This window comes from Dicentrarchus labrax, unplaced genomic scaffold (genome assembly GCF_905237075.1).
Source record: "Dicentrarchus labrax unplaced genomic scaffold, dlabrax2021, whole genome shotgun sequence".
NCBI classification, from domain to species: Eukaryota; Metazoa; Chordata; class Actinopteri; family Moronidae; genus Dicentrarchus; species Dicentrarchus labrax.
In genome coordinates, this window is record NW_026136722.1 from 12,927,817 (window position 1) to 12,945,014 (window position 17,198).

The window sequence follows — 17,198 nt, forward strand, 5'->3', positions numbered from 1 at the left end:
AATTTCAGCTATCTGGAGGCAGGTGAGTGTGCTGCTCCAAAATCCTCTTATGGGACTAACAGCCAGACAGACAAACAGCACAAAAAGTTGGCATTAAAGAGACTTATTTAGGGAGGGAAAAGATAAAGTGCAAGTAGAGGTGGCTGACTTCTGTTTGTTTAGCCCAATAAAGAAACTTTGATGGGTACAAAGGGTCCAGACAATGTGTGTGTTAATTGCTGTGGACTTTTGAACTTTTGATTAAAGTATAAGTGAATGAATGAGTGTGGAGAGTTTGTGTGTGTGTGTGCGTTAGGGGGATTTCCATGTGCTCCATCAGTGCCACTGCTGTTTTTCCTCACCTAATTCATCACTGTGGTTGAGTAGAGACTTACAGCCAACACAAAAGCGCTCCTAAGTGATTATACAACTTTTATCTCACTTAAACGATAAAATAAACATTAAGCTTGAGGCTAACTTAGTAAAAACAACAACAACATGTGTCTTTCTCTGGGTATTAAGTGGTCAAAAGCATGTTCTCATCATAGATGTAATGTATTCTCCTGTGGGTAACTGGTCAGACTATCTCTCAGTCACTCTTAAGAATGAATTTAAATCTATCTCTGAAGGGAGGCAAAGGGCTGGTTATCATCCAAAAGGTGCTTGAGGTGAAGGGTTACTGACATGCCTTGAGCTGAAAATCAGCTGCACACAGTGAAATATGAAATGGCTGCAAATATAATAAAGTATTAGTGTTTTCAGAAAGGTTTAGAAAGTTGCTTTCAATAATTTTCTTTGGAAGTCCAATCACTTTACATTTGGTCTTAGATGTATATTCAAATATTGTTCCCTCAATTTTCCTTCTAAAGTGACATGTTACTTTGCACACCTTTTTTTTGTATAACAGAAAGATGAAAACACTCAACCATGATTTGTCCCCCACCACTTATTTGTCCTGGAATGTATCTCCTTCACTGGAAAGTTAATCAATTAGTCTATAGGTCATGTGCTCTTATTGATTCAGCTCAACAATAGGCTACATAGGTGCAATAAAGAGACGTGTCCAGCTGCAACAAACAACTCACAATGAGAAGAAAATGTATTTTTTTTATTATTATTTTATTTCCTCTGAACTGCTGCCAAAAGGGCCAGTTATAAAAAAGGTAACAAGGCAGGGCAACAGCGCGGCTGAATGCTGGCCTTGTTCGCCTTATTATCGGGTTAATTAAAGCTAGAATCTGACAATGTCACCCGGTTGTAGAAAAACGGATTTAAATGCAATGTCTCTGGAGACTATGTCAAGGGCTGCCTTTCACTGAGCTCCTGTGTGCGGCCGAGTTGGGGACAGCCTATATATGCTTGAAATGACGAAAAGCAATTATTGAATTTTAGATGTTCAAAAAGAAATGAATGGGGAGGAATTATTCATAAGATCTTGTCCGGGTGCGTTAAAATTAAAGTTAAAATACAAAGAAGGAAACGCTTCAAAGACGAGCCCACTGCTGCTGCTGCTGCAAAAAAAGGAAGATGGATAAATAGGCGAGATCATTTCTGAGGAGTTCATTAAAATGTAGGGCTACACACTGAAATACAGAGGGTTGTTATTTGGGCTTGGGGGTCAAGTGACGAGCGGATTATATACTTCCTCATAATAATATTAATTAAACAATTTGCATGCTAATAGGGTAACAATTATCGCAGCTTCTGTTGAGAGATTCAGGTTATTACAACATGCCAATCCGGGTGCCAAGGGTCAGGGAATGAGTGGGGTGCGAAATTTCAACTCTGATTAACATTATGACAGCGCCAGACTGGGGATAAATAAAGTCGAATTAATTATTTGAAAACCTAATGAGCAGATAGGATTTAGGCTAGTCACATATTGAGTGCAGGGGTTGCACAAGTGGAGGAGCTTTCCAATTTGGTTTCCTGACAGGAAATGTTGTGAATGCCTATAATGTACATATGAGGATGGCATTTTGTCACTTTTTTTATTCTGTTATATTGAACTGCCCCTGTTCTTGAAGTAGTTGAAGGCTTCCTTTATTTGCTCATATATTTTGTTCATAACACAGCGTTGGTCGTAACTGAGGCTTTCGCCTTGTAACAGTAAAATATTATAGTTTCTCTTTCGCTGTGTGCCTTCAGCAATATCTTCCCTTTAAACACACCCATATTTCACCAATCACCCTATTTGTTTTACGGCCTGCGTGTGAACCTACCTGATTGTAAAGGTTTAATGTATTTAAATGATGACCCATAACTAACATGGGGGGTCATCTTAACTCAGTGGTTCCCAAAGTGGGGCTCAGGGACAACAAAGGGTCCCACAGTCCAAAGAAGGTTGCAGACATCCCTGGGGGAAAAAAAGGAATATTTTAATTCATCAATATAATATCAGTTATTATTGTAGCTTTCCCATTTCTGATCAGCTTTCACCCTTTTTCTGCTACCTCCCCATGATATGCCAATATCCAAGAATACATAAAATAATACTACAGAAAAAGATTAAAATAATAACAATAATAAACAGCTATGGCTTTAACTTGAATAAAATATAATCATTTTGGTTGTCTAATCTGGTTAGACATCCATCTATTTGCAGGTCCTCCACTAAACAAAAAAGTCCGGGAGCCTCTGGCCTAACCTATCCGCCTGTAGCCTTTTCTTCCCGGGATTCAGTGAGCCCTTCCTCCCGGTGGGTCCCCCGTGTAGTTGCGATGTAGTTCTTATCAAAGCCCTCCTGTCTTGTTGTGACAGCTCTGATATTGTTTATTGAGGTGGATGTCAGCTTTAATTAGCAATCGATACGGGGAGCGTTTGCAGAGCGCGTCTCTGACGTCAGAGTCCATTACCGCTTCTCATTGGGTCTCATATTCCCAGAGCCTGGGCTAATTATTGGGAGGTTCATGTGGATAAAGTACAGCTCATCCCTCCCTTCACATCATGTCCCCTACTCGTTGGCCACACTCACTGCATGCTTTTTAAATTCCCATCACCGGCCTCCAGACGTCGTTTCCTTTTGCCTGCGGGATGATGGACAGCAGGATACTGGATCCACCTCACGCCCAGTTCGGAGGCTCTCTCGGCGGGATGGTGGGCTTCCCGTACCATCTGAGCCACCATCACGTTTACGAATTAGCCGGGCATCAACTTCAATCTGCGTCCGCGGTTCCTTTCTCAATAGACGGATTACTAAATGGTTCCTGCACGGCTTCAGTGGGTAATTCCAACCCCCTCTTGTCTTCGGGCTGCGGGATGAATGGAGATAATCAGCACTACAAACTGTCAGGTAAGCCACATTACATAGCATACTACAAAATAACCTCTTCAGGTTGGCTGCTTGCACAAAGACAAAAACAGAAAGAAACAAAGGCAGGATATTGCGATACAAGTTATCCTCTTGGTGGTGTGTTTAAAGGGCAAAGCCAAACCACTCACACACACATACACACACACACACACACAGGCAGAGGAGTATTCTTCGCCTCCCACTTCATTTTCATCACCGAAAAGCTGAAGATGCGCCGAAGCAAATACAATGTTTCTGTCAGTCAGTAAACACTAGAGCAAGGAAATGGCTGTGTTAACATGTGGACGTTTCATCTTAATTCAGAAAAGGCGACAGATTTGATAGAAGCTGCAGGCTTGCATGTGTGTACACAGCAAAATGTCAAATGCAGTCATCCTCTTCAGCTCTAAAGTTTGCAGAATCCGTTACATATGCATGAAAGCAGTCGTGTTAGAATTGTGTTAAAATGTGGTAATTTAAAAAATATGTAGGCTAGTTATCCATTGTTTACATGTATTCTCATTCTGCTGTCAGACTCGGGGGACCCAGACAAAGATAGCCCTGGTTGCAAGAGACGGAGAACTCGCACAAATTTCACCGGTTGGCAGCTGGAGGAATTAGAAAAGGCTTTTAATGAGAGCCACTATCCCGACGTTTTCATGAGGGAGGCACTGGCTCTCCGACTGGACTTGATAGAATCAAGGGTTCAGGTAAATATTAATTTTGTTCCTTTATATGTGTTTTTAGTTGTGATTTCAGGCTTGTGTGTGTATATTTATTATTAATTCAAGCTCAGTATTTCAATTATATGGTCCACAGTGCAGAAAACAAATTGTAGAAATAATAGCATGGGTTAATTTGGGGTCATAATATATAGCCTACCTCGTAATATTTAAAACAAATAATAATTAAAAGGACCCCCTGGATGGATGTGTGTTGTTTGACCTTTCATGGCTTATATTAGTGTCATAAATCAATTTTACTGACACCTTTATTTCTAAAAATAATGGAGCCTTTAATAATTGGTCTTTGCATTTTTTGGACTATATTATTTTGTCATGAATCTCGGCGTTATTTGTCAAATATAGGCTATCGACAGCCTTGGATAAACAAAGACCAGAAATATTCAGTGTATAGTTCCCAACCTCAGTTAGGTGAATAGCGTGAATTAATATACCAGCCTATTTTATTTTATTATGAGAATATTTCTGTTAATAAAAACAGCGAGTTTTAAGTTAAGGTTAGGCTAAGTGTCATTGCGGAGTTTACGTAGGAAGAAATTAATTAAGACCTGACCTATGCCTGTAAATGTAAAGCTAATTCTGTTAGGCTGCAACCTAACTTTTTGTAGCCTTGCCTGTGCAAAGATTGGTTTTTAATCAAAGGCCTAATAACAGGCCTGCATAGAAAATAGCAAGAGATCAGGACCTCACTATTTGTTTAATTATCATATTGTTCAAACATTGGCCATTTTTGCCTATAATTAATTGACCCCTGCAGTGACAGAAGTGCACATTACACGTGTTTTCTCTTTTTATTCTCTGCAGGTATGGTTTCAGAATCGCAGAGCCAAATGGAGAAAAAAGGAGAACACAAAGAAAGGTCCGGGTCGACCTGCTCACAACGCCCACCCCACCACCTGCAGCGGGGAGCCCATGGACCCCGAGGAGATCGCCCGGAGAGAGCTGGACAGGCTGGAGAAGAAGAAGCGAAAGCAGGAGCGACGGCTGCTCAAGTCCCAGAACAAGCTCCTGTCTGGGGATTTATTTCACACCCCGGGATCGGACAGCGACAGCGGGGTGTCGCATGTGACCGACAGTGACCACAACACAGGCCCACCTTATGACTCTGTGGGGGGACCAAACCAAACGCAATCGAGCTGCGACCAAACACCTCACCCTCTCCAGTCCCCAAACCAGAACCAAAGACACTTGGACCAGGATGCTGGCGGATCCGAGCTGGACTCGCCCGACGCCAGCCACCGGTCAAGCTTGTGCTCCAGCAACAACAGAGCCTCCGGCGTGCAGAAACTCAACCCTTTTAGCGTCGAAAGCCTCCTTTCGGACGCAAGACCGAGACGCAACCCCGCGGCCTTACCCTCCTCACGGCCTTTGATAGGGAAAGGACACTTCCTACTCTATCCCATCACACAGCCGCTTGGATTCATTGTTCCTCAAACTGCTCTGAAGACAACATCAGCAGCAAGCTCTGACAGTGACACCCCAGCGGAGAGAACCCAGTCCACCGTCCGCTGCAGCGTCGCAGCGAGCTCTGCGGGATGTAGGAGCAGCTCGCCGGACTCTGCAGACGCACAAAAGGGACCTGTGGGATCAGAGGAAAAGACACGTTCATCACCGCACACCAGCCCGTCTAGGGCCGCCTTTCCCTCTGGCAAAAGTACTCAGACCTCTGTTATTTGCAGCGATTCGACTTTCGCCCACGAACACAGTCCACAACTCATTAAACCTGTCGATGCAGACAGAAAAGAGCATTTAGAGAACAAGGACCACCCTGTCAACTCCGAGTCTGTACTCAGTGACAGTCCAGCAGAAACAAAGACAGACTCTAAAGAAGATGTCGACTTGGAATAAATCCTTGGGGGTAAAAAAAAGCAGAAACATACTGATATAGCCTCTAAACGACACCTTTCATTAGGCCAAAGCTTAACCAGACACTACATCTTTGCATCTAATCTCTAGGTTTCCCCACTCTGCTGATACTTTGACAATGGTGTGCGCTCTCTCTCTCTCTCTCTCTCTCTCTCTCTCTCTCTCTCTCTCTCTCTCTCTCTATCTCTCTTTCTATCTCTCTATCTCTCTCCCCCTTTCTCTCTCTCTCTCTCTTTCCCCTCCATCTCTCTCCCCCCTTTCTCTCTCTCTCTCTCTCTCTCTCTCTCTCTCTCTCTCTCTCTCTCCCTCTCTCTCTCTCTCCCTGCGAGTGTGTATGTGTGTGTGAGTCAGGAGTCTCTAGATATCCTTTAATGTGTGATAACTTGTCAAAAAAAAAAAACAACAAACAACACAAGACCACGAGACCAACAAAAATCCTCAAGAGCTGTAAAAAAGGTATTATACTATTTATATATGTAAGTTTTTTCTTAAATAAATCTATTGTATACAAGCACCTCAAACCGTGTGAGACCTTAAATAGCAGCACATACAGTGCAGGACTACAGTACAGTAGGAAGGGCTTTCTTAAGAAATCTCATGTTGTACTTTGTATATTGCCTTAACAAATTTATTCATCTATAAGCCCCCACTGAAATGAGGTTACGAGCCTGAGGCGAAAAGGACCCGCTCGACTCCTGCAGAGTTTTGATATGAAAGTAATTATTTTCCCGGTGGCTACTGCAGGGGGATTCAGTTTATTTTAGCTCAAAGGGGGTTATAATACATTACCGATTTCTAGTGATATGAAATCACATAAACTTCCAAGAATAATAGAATTAGCATGAAAAGGCCTGGGTGTCAAATTGAAATAGGAAAATAATAGCCCCGGCAGCTGGGAGTGTGTGTGTTTGTGCATATTGGATAGGAGATGGGGATTCGTGGGGAGGCATTTTCATGAGCTTTTTTCCCCTCCTTCTTCTTCTCCCTCTCTCTCCACTTTGTCAGGGCCCCTTGTAGCAGGGCTATATTAAGATAGATGTTCGATGATATCCCTCATTGTTCTGTCGCTTTACATTGATGTTTCTGTGTTATCAGCCTATTGATCATGCGTCGGCTGTAATAGGACGGGCTGAGGCAAACGTGCCTATTTACAATAGCAGAACACATTTGTTCTAATAGGGTTGGTGGTCCCCAGGGAAGCCATGCGGGATCTGGGACATCTGCTCCCTTTTGCAATATTAGCAGTGTTGACCACAATATCACGTCGACCCAAAGGAAGAGACGTCGAAGCTGCTGTGTGGCGTCTAATAGCATAAAAAAAATAAGACAAAAACAACACAAAAATAAACCATCGAGTCCAGCTATAGCTGCTGATACCCTTGTTAAAACCCACAAGCCCTTTAGTGTTCTCTTTGGGTCTTGATTTGCAAATAAATTGAAAATAATCAGAGGGGTGAGCTTTACGTCTGAGCCGGCGCAAATGAATTTCTGAGCCAGTGTCCCTTTCAAAATATTTACATAAATTTCAACCCATGCAGCTGTTTGCTCTAGGAAGCAATGTCTTATTAGGTTGGTGGGGGGCAGGGGCAGACACAGCCAACATGGCACACACAGTGAACATGCAGAAGATTAGGTCTGCATAGGCTGTGATTTAGAGGTGTAACCTCTGTGTCTGCATGGTGCTTATAGTGCTGGCATTATACATACTTCAGTGTGCTTCATGGTGTTTTCTTACTTTGTATTCATTCAGTTCTTTTCTCTTCCATGATAGGACTATAACTTTTTTTGCTAATATTCCAGCCACCAGTTAGTTCACAGGCATTTTTGAACCTCCTGTTAATTGAAGCATTGAAAGAGACTTGTGGTTTTTGCAGTGTTTTCATTATAGGCTATTATGTTATACGGTTGCAGTCGCCTAAAAGGTGTAAATTGGGAATATTCTGACACAATTCGAGACGTAAAATGATAAATTCATAGGTTGTCAATTCTTTAAAAACACAGAGATACAGGGTTTATGCAGGATGCTAAACTGTGGGATAACCGGGGCCAATTTGAAATAACCCAGGATTCTTCGGTGTGTATTTTTCCATGTTACTCTTAGGCTATTTGGGACGTATGCCCAGTTCATCCATAATTCATTAGCACACTGAATAGGAGTATCGCTGGCTGCACATTGGTGGCCTTAAGGTGAAATTAGCGATTTGCTTAAGTAGTTAAGCTTTTCTTGCCTGAGAGCTGCACGCTGCATGATTCAAGACAAACTATCAATCGATATGCCCAGGCAGCCTCCAGGAGATGTGTCGTCCATGAATCATACTTTATGAATTCAATTTATACCCGGAGAAATTTTCAATTTGAACGCCGGATCATTATGGGAGAGTGTAAATTGTTTTTGCTCTATTATGCATCGGACGCCATCATTTTTCTTTCTAATTACGGAGGTGTCAGGTCGGGCTGTCATGCAGACGCTGATTTTCAATTTAACTGATCATCATGCATTCATTTTCCCATTTGATAAATCTGCTATCTCGAAGCTTCTCCATGCCCGGAATGCTAAAAGAGAGGCACAGATTGGCAAAGTAATAGGGGCCTGTATGCGGCAATAAGTGCAGATCAGGCAGCTAATTTAGCACCTCCTGGTATTTCCATTTCCATTTCTCATTTCCAACTCTCAAAGGAGGAAAAGCAGCCCAAAGGCAGAAAGCTGGTAGGCTTTTCACTATCGGAGAAAGACAGAGAAAAAAATCTACCAAAACGGCTTGTTTTCAACCACACATTTCCTAAATTAGGATATCAAGCTTAATTAAGGCTAATAGAGTTTTCTCAGTATGTGTTAGTTTTATTTAATAGAAACAAATTTGCACAATTAATTATGGCTATGATATTAAGGGTCTCATTTGCAGAATCCGAACTGCAGCCGAAATCAGCGTCTTCAGAAATAAGCCTCTCATTTCCAAACCAAATGACTAACCAAATGTTTTTATACCAGCTTCCATCAGAGGCATCATTGCGGTTTATTGCCCATATTATATCAAACTAAACCAAGTCAGATTAGACAGAAATTGATGTCATTTACTGCGCTGGGTGAGTGAAATAAATGTGCTTTTTACTGCTATTGCAGATTTTTAAAATTATTTTGCGTTTTGAATTTTAGACTTTTTTAAACATTTGTAAAACCTTAACCTCATAACACCTTACACAAGACAAAAAACTATGTTTTCTCTTCACGTGGGGTATTAATTTGAGCTACTGCATTATTGCTCTACCCACACACCTAATTTGACACGAATGACTTTCCAAATAACTGTGACAGGGAAGGATTTTACAAGTTTCATGCTCAAATCAACTGAAATGGACAAGCTGTGTTCTCGCCACAAATCCGTCTGTCTGTACAGGCTACTCTTGTGCGCTTTGTGTTGCTGTATGAGATCTTAGAGGCTTGGATAAGAAAGAACCGTGTCACTTTAAAAAGGATCCTCCATAAAATAAAATGGCACTTGACATTTGGCTTCTCCTGCAGCAACTCTGCTATGCCTTTTAGGATTATTTTACATCTACATACTCATTAATGCGCCGGTGGATTTAATCATTCTTATCTTTCCTGTGCATACCTGGGATAAGCCTGAAATTACCATCTGCATTGATTTCCGGACGATCCTTAAAATAATTTTAATTATCTGGGAGTATTTCGCGAAAAATCCCTGCAATCAAAATGAATAACACTTGAACATTTGCAGCTCAGGTTTATGTGTGCTGCTAACGCGAAAATAATATAACTAAAATTGAAGTGAATTTAAAGATTCATTAAAATTGTTCATAATCTTTACTAAATAAGATTAATTGACCACAAGACCCATTTAAGAATCTGCACATGGACTTTGTCTCATTTAAAATTTTTTGGGAGGTTTATGATTTTAACATTACAGCCAGACTCACAAAGTATTACAATTGTATTTTTACTAATTTTACATTTTATGCCAAAGTTATTATCCACTGTGGATAGCTGACATAAAAAGAGGGTCAAAATGTCACAACTGTATGTTGCAACACACTGTTGTCATGGTAAAACATCCTAACTCCTGTGGTGTTTTCTTTCTTGAATTTATTGAAATTTAAAAGTAATGGTATCCAGATCTGTGTGTACTGAGTAAATCTACAAGACTTAAAATGATTCAGACACATTGTGTATTCCTGAAAAACACATACAATGAAAATGGAAGAATTTAAGAGAAAAGGATGCTCTTTTATTATATATTGTGCGATGTTGGTCTGCATTGAGTGATCAGTCTTTTTATTCTTTGTATCAGATTTAGTGATATAGTGACATGATATGCAAATTGTCATGACAATAAAAATGTCAGGTTCCTGCTAAATAAGGTATTTCAAATTACACAGAAAAGTACTATAAATCAAACAAATACAAATAAATATAACAATACAAGTGCATTTCAAACTCAAAACATAAGGCTGAAATGTTAGACCATACACAACCCTTCAGTCATATATTACTTGTGGTGTGAGAAAAGTGACCTAAAGTAGAAAAATAGAAAATATAATAGTTTTGAGGACACAATTGGAGAACACATTTGGCGTATATATTCTGTGAAGTTATAATAATAAAAGATAAATATTGCAAAAGGGCAAATATCCATAATTCTATATTTTTTAAAACATGTTTTGTTTCTCCTACATGTGGGGAGGCCCTACAAAACAATTTAAACAAAACTTTAATGTAAAAGTTTGAGAACTACTGCTATAACAACAAATGAAAAAAATACAAGTGAGTATGTCTAGCAGTGACCTTTTTCACACTTTGAAGTTACATAATGGAGAAAAATGTGGAAGGTGTAGTCAGTTTTCTTAAGTGCAATAACACACCATTTCGCTCTTCCTTTTAAAAAATGTCTTCCTCATTAAATATTGCACATTTATGCATAATGTTGGCTCCATATTGTCTTGGTATAGCTGTAGGGAAGGATTAAATATTAGACTCCTCTTCACAATAAGAGCACTTGCATCCTTGTATGGTGATGTGAGAGGTGACAGGAATCTTTTCAGAATGGTCACACCTGTTACTATCTGTCTGACCTCATTATCTAAAGTGACCTGTATTGTGCTTTTGGATTACACAACCTAAAAACTCATAGGACAAAGAAAATATTAGAGAAAGGCAGATGATGTGTTAAAATGCCTTGGTAAGGATAAGAGGGTGTTCTTATAGGGCTACTGGCAGACATGCTTGGACATACATTTCAAATCAAATTAAAAACTGCTTTCTGACACCTCGTTGTCTTTAGTACTTTAACTTGACAGCATGTCCTCCTTACAAAAAGCCCCACTGAAGTCAAAATGTTTGATGCGATTTGAAGTGATATTTGAGTTTGGAAACTCTGACGTTACACACAGTATCCAACATCCTTGGATGATCAAATAAAAGTAATTCAGTAATGGGTAATTTTGAGGAAAACTTTGACAGCACTTGTCTCTTGTCTCTCTTGTGATAAGTAGATAAATAAACCAAATAAAAAATAAAATTGGTACACTCAACTCACAATCTGATCCAATTCATGATACTGGTTTCACAATATTTTTTCACGATTTTGTAAAAAAAATAGATTGAAGACAATTATGACCGGAAAATATTGCTTTATTTCTCAGACAATTACATTTTCTCTTATATTTTTTAAATTATAGAATCCTTTTTATTTCTTTATAAACTATGTAAAACAATGCATATTTCCTTTTCTCTGCATGTAAAAGTGAAGCTGAAGTCTATGCTCCTTGATGCCAGGATTCATTTTTCATCTCACCGATTTGAATCTTCACATATTTGTATCGCAGTCTAACTTACTTGCGATATAGCTTTACATCCCTACCAAATAAACAAACCCAATTTGTGTAATGTATTTTTCTGTGTGGTCAGTGTAGATGCCCTTCTTCAGGCACTTAGCTTGGTACTTACTGTGTACAGTTGGCGTATCTTGTAGAGTGTAGGCTGTACATTATAGTTCAGGTTTTATTGAAATGAGATGGTATGGTATGATTTTGATGCATGGATATTACTGGGGCTAAGAGTCTTATAACCTACATGGTAATTCACTTTGAGGGGCAGAGTGATATGTGAATGGGATTCATGGTGAAATGTGGTCTTTTCTAGCTAAATCAATAACATTAGAACGGAGGTTATGCCATTTTTACACCAAAATAGTATAGATATCAAGCTTTGCATTATTTCATGATGCTGTTAACATATCAGTTATATTCTGCATTAATGTATGAAACGTATTGATCTCGTTCCAAAATAGAGAATGCTGTAAAGCAATATGGCAATATATCTATACATACTATACATCTATCCATGTATATATCTATGCATACCAATTATCACCTTATGATTCTATTTATGAAAAAATATGGTTTAAACAATTTTCAGGAAAATCATTGGTTTTCATTTGGCTCCAATCTCATACATGTGTAGGCTACTTGGCAGGCTATTGCCTATGTGTAGATTAAGTATTTGTAGCCTTCAAATATCATTTGGATGGCCTATTCAGTCATGTTGGTGCAAATCATTTGATGGTACACACCATGGTCTAGCATATTTTTACATTAGTATGTATTAACTATTTTAACAGTACCAGGAATCAAGTAACATTTCTCTTAATGTTCATGTTCAAATATAATTATTCTGCATATGTGAGAGAAACACATCGCATCCTGGAATACTCTCTTTAAATCAACATATTAGATAAAATGTTCATATTGATCATATAAAAATGTTCAATGTCAACATCCAGTCATGCTAAAAATAACTACAAAATATCCACTCTTACAGTCTACAATATATGCTCATGGGAACTAAAGCAAGATTAAGGTAGTGGTAAGTGTAAGCAACTAAAAGCACTTAGTTAAGGTAAGGGAGATAATGTGGTCTTGGTTAAATGTTGAGATGGGACACAGTCAGCGACATAAATGCCAATAAGCTGCTGCAAGGCATGCACAAAAGAGCTAGTGGATGAATCACACAGAAACAAGTCATGAGATCTAAGACCTGCCAGATCATGAGGCAGCATAAAGTCAAAAGACCCTCCATGTGCTGATGGCTATGAGTACAAGATGTAGGTGGAGTTAGGATGTCAGTTGGGGGTGGCTTTAATTTAAGAGAATGTGAAAGCAATCCTTGATCCAAGAGGGAAGGGTGATACTGACTGAAAACTCCAGGCAATAACAGCAATCGGCCTTGCTTCTAAAAAGTTTGGTGTAGTACGTGATGACCAGTGGCTATGATTAGCTGGCTGAGACAGGAGCTTAGGCCCTTGAAACAGCAGTTCAAGGAGGCACGAGACAAAGTGAGTGAAACTCTAGAAGACCTTCATTTCATGATGAAAAGGAACCTTTCCAACATTTAGAGGGCAGAATATCACAAGAAGTTTGTAAGAAAGAAAAGTAGGAAACGGGTTGCTGTGCACCTCTGGGTTCATGAAAGAGCCATTTGGGTAACAAATATGATACTTTACACCCTCCAAAAAGATCATTGGTCACCTCCATAACACAGAGTAATGCACATAGAGAGGGAAACTGAACTTCTTTCAGATCCCCATGACCTCTTGCATTAGGGAAAAATATTTTCTGTATTTCTGAACAGAATACCTCTGACTATTGAGGTGATTAGTGGTGTGCAAGAGGGTATAATGTCAAGCAAAGCCTTTGTACTCAGTGAGCCACGATGAGTGATAAACAAGCTTTTATGTTCTTGCAAAATTTGGTTTCTAATTCTAGATTTCTTCAACTGTTGCCTTTTGTAGATGGATGCTGTAGCCTTCCAAAGTGTATATTCTTGGCACAGCACTTTTGTCTTTAGGAAACTCAAGTCAATCTTTAACTGTAGCCAAACCTCAAAATCTACCATACTGCTTCTTGGTGATGACAAGAACATGAGAAGTGGTTTTGTTCTTATGCCATCCATCTGTAAAAGTGGGAACTATTTGCTCCTTGTGGCAATGGGCAAATTAGTGCAGCCAGGTAACCTAAGAGCTTGAGGTCCCAGTATAGGATTTCATAGTTCAATAAGCCTATAATGTCTTTGAATCTTTCTTGCTGGATCAATGTGAATCAGCACCAGCCTGCATGTAGCTCAGAAGAGCAACCCTGGAGAACATCCTCAGCTGTTGCTTGAAAGCTTTGGGAGAGTGAAACTATCTTTTGTTCAGTAACCACATCCCAAAGGGCTGCAGAAGCATCATGCAAGGCAAGACATTGCTGTGATCCAAGGAAGAAGAGGACACAGCTCCAGAGCCAAGTCCCATGTGGACTTCTCAGAACAGCACAAGTCTAGCAACAGATGGTTGACTTAGGGGGAAGAACAATTCTCAGAGACCATCATATTGACTACTGTTGGGCAGAAAAGTTTTTAAAAAGACCTGTTTGAAGTATCTGCAATGCTGGTCAAAGTTTAGGAAAGGGTTACTAACAAAAGCACATTCAGATTGAGTGCCTTTGTGTTTATGTGAGAGCTCACAGTCTCGCTTCAAAATGCTCAGCAGCTCAGCTTGCTATCAGAGTTGAGAAAACCATTGTGGTTGGCTAATCAACTTTTTACTGTGTATATCAACAATGGACATAATGGATTTCTTCACATTTGAAAAAAATAGATTTGGATGAGTCAAGGTCCACCACCAAGGAAATGGGAAAAAGAGAATAAATTATTTTTGTTAGCTAGGCCAGCCTGCACGGCAGCACCGCTGGCTGGACGACAGAGGCAGAGCCATCAGCTCTTCATAGATCGTGCTCACTGACTTTTGTTGGAGTCAGCTGATGCTCAAGTGTAGATGTGTGTGGCATCAGGGGGCTTTCAAACCTTTTTCAAAGGTAAACTGAAGGAAACATCAATACAAACAAGACTGGAAAATTAGTTTAAACAAGTTTTAATTTTCGTTCTTATGCTGCATTCACACGAATTCAGGGAGACGGAAGACGGCAAACAGGATATCCTTTTAGTGGATGCACGCAGGGCTGTAAAATTAGCTGAGGCCAGTCAAGAATGGTAGCTGCAAAATTAAAATATTGTAATTTCTTGCTCTGTGACAGAATTCACAACTGGATATTATGTAGCGCCCTCATGAAATCAGTTAAGATGTGGTTATTTTTAAGGATTTTATTAATGCATTATTTTGACTAATAATGAATCACCATTACACAAATTACAGTGGAATTGTTATTTGCCTTTATTAAATATCTTAACCTTCCATAGCTAGATCTTTGACAGTGTCTTTTACTTTAAACTTTATTCTATACACGGGGTCAACAACAAACTCTAAAGTAACTAAATATAAATTTGGATTGAATATCATCAGTATATGTACGATATGAATCTTACAAATTATTTTTACATGTATAAAGAGTTAATGGTGAACAACATAGAAGACATGTCATGTTTTCAGTAAACATATTTTCCTTATGAGAAGTGACATGCTTTGAGACAAAGGTTCACAACGTTAATTGGACTACTCAAGTACTCTGTTGGCACATGTAAACTGTAAACGTGTTACTGTAACCTCATATCTGCATACAGATATTCACATAGCATATCAGTAAACAAAAGACTTGCTTTGGTAGCTGGCATATGTCAGTATACACTGAGACAAGTAAACTTAATTTTATCACAATTTATGCGATTAGTGCAAGCTTGGTTTTCACAGTAGTGTTTGTAATATTCTGTTCATGAATTTGTACATGGATATTTGTGATCGAGACGTGAAAGTGCATATAAACAGCATTTACTGAATTGCACCTTAACCGGAATATCAGCTATTATCTGGAATATTGTGTGCATGTAAATGTTGTCATTGGGGGCTTACCGCTTGGTGGTGATTTATATGAAAAAGACAAGCATTTTCCTTCCTTGACTTCCCAGGGAATCTGTGCCCTAGAGGTTAATGAAGTGTGAAGTGTGAAAACTTCCTGAGATGGGATGAGTTAAATAGTGTTCTCAGATGTTAAAGCAACACTGTTCAAATTTATTTGTGTGTGTCAGTTCTTAAGTCTTAAATCTGGCAAACATGCCCCATGGGCCATCTGCTACCAGTGTTGGGGCTAATGCCATATTGTGTGTTCCAGTCGGTCCACATAAATGGGTATAATAACAAGATCTAAGTAAGAATTCGAATTGAATTCATGGAATTTAATGACATTTGTTTTACTGTTCAATGGTTATAATATTACACATATTGAGAAATTTCACATGCAAAAGTAACAGACAACACCATCTCTCTTTATATACTGGATGTGAGCACAATTGTAGCGACTAAGAGAGAGTGATCAAGAATAACTGTCAGATAAAATGTCAGTCTTCAAGTCAGATAAAGACATACATTTAACAAATATGGCTGTGATGAATATGATGCTGTGTAAACTGACGATGAGAAATAAATAAATAATTACTAACATATGGCATGACTGCAAAAATGTACAAGAAATCCTTAATTGCGCTACAAATAAGTAGTAACAACAATTCATGCTATATTTGGAAAAATGTTTGACCATGTCAAATCATTCAATTAATAATAAGTGCAATGCTAATAATCTAATAAAATATTTAATTGGAAAATGCTCTAATCTTTTCCATAACATAGATTTTAAGCAGTAAGATGCATTTCTCAAAATAGCTTACTATAATAATAATAATAATAATAATAATAATAATAATAACAATAATAATAATAATAATATTGTGATAAAATCTTTGGAATGATGTATTTCAACCTAACAGTATGACCTCCATAATGGATACAATATGTGCCTAAGGGAGACTTCGCTAATAGACATTTTTGGTCGCAATTAAAAATGGTTCCCATGAAAGGCCTGACATGTTCTCTAAGGCAAGAGTCTCAGACCCGGCTCTTTCCTTTCGTCATTAAAGTGGTATTGCAAATGTTCTTAGCACATCAAGGCCAAGACCTCAGATCTCACTATTACATGCACATTATTTAATCCTTGGGCTCTCTGGTAGTACTGACATGTACAATTTCTGTCATTAACGTGCCTGTAAGCTCAGGGATGGACCAGACTCAGAGATCCACTTGAGGTCCAGTTTTTCATTTAATGGCCCAGGGGAAGTAGGGTTCAACTGGGCCTGAAATGTTACTATAAAAGTGCTCTGTAGAGGAGCATGTTATGGCTGTGTAGCTGGCCCAATCGATCACATTAGGGCTAAGGAAGTGGCGAGATGTGACAGCCCAGAAACATTTCAATACTGACACAGTGTGCCTGAGAGCTTCAGGCACACTTCTGAAAATAAAAAATGCCTTGTATCAGTCCTG

The 17,198-nt window shown here is 39.1% G+C and overlaps 1 protein-coding gene and 1 long non-coding RNA gene across 2 annotated transcripts; one reads left to right on the plus strand and one right to left on the minus strand.

The window, feature by feature from the left end:
- Window positions 1-1,066: 1,066 nt before the first annotated feature.
- Window positions 1,067-2,966, minus strand: LOC127356404 (uncharacterized). Its single transcript, XR_007881981.1, has 2 exons — window positions 2,627-2,966; window positions 1,067-2,335 (listed from the first exon to the last, which is right to left on the minus strand). It is a non-coding gene; the product is annotated as an uncharacterized LOC127356404 (long non-coding RNA).
- On the plus strand, window positions 2,965-6,394 carry uncx (UNC homeobox). The gene is made up of 3 exons (XM_051388081.1): window positions 2,965-3,271; window positions 3,806-3,981; window positions 4,819-6,394. Exons 1-3 carry the CDS (start codon window positions 3,013-3,015, stop codon window positions 5,860-5,862), a joined length of 1,479 nt encoding a protein of 492 aa, XP_051244041.1. The 5' UTR covers window positions 2,965-3,012; the 3' UTR covers window positions 5,863-6,394.
- The last annotated feature ends 10,804 nt before the right edge of the window (window positions 6,395-17,198 follow it).

Coding starts and splice junctions, on each gene's coding strand:
- uncx (XM_051388081.1), top strand. CDS start 3,013: ATGATGGACAGCAGGATACTGGATCCACCTCACGCCCAGTTCGGAGGC. Junction 3,272..3,805: donor TCAGCACTACAAACTGTCAG/GTAAGCCACATT, acceptor TTCTGCTGTCAG/ACTCGGGGGACCCAGACAAA. Junction 3,982..4,818: donor TGATAGAATCAAGGGTTCAG/GTAAATATTAAT, acceptor TATTCTCTGCAG/GTATGGTTTCAGAATCGCAG.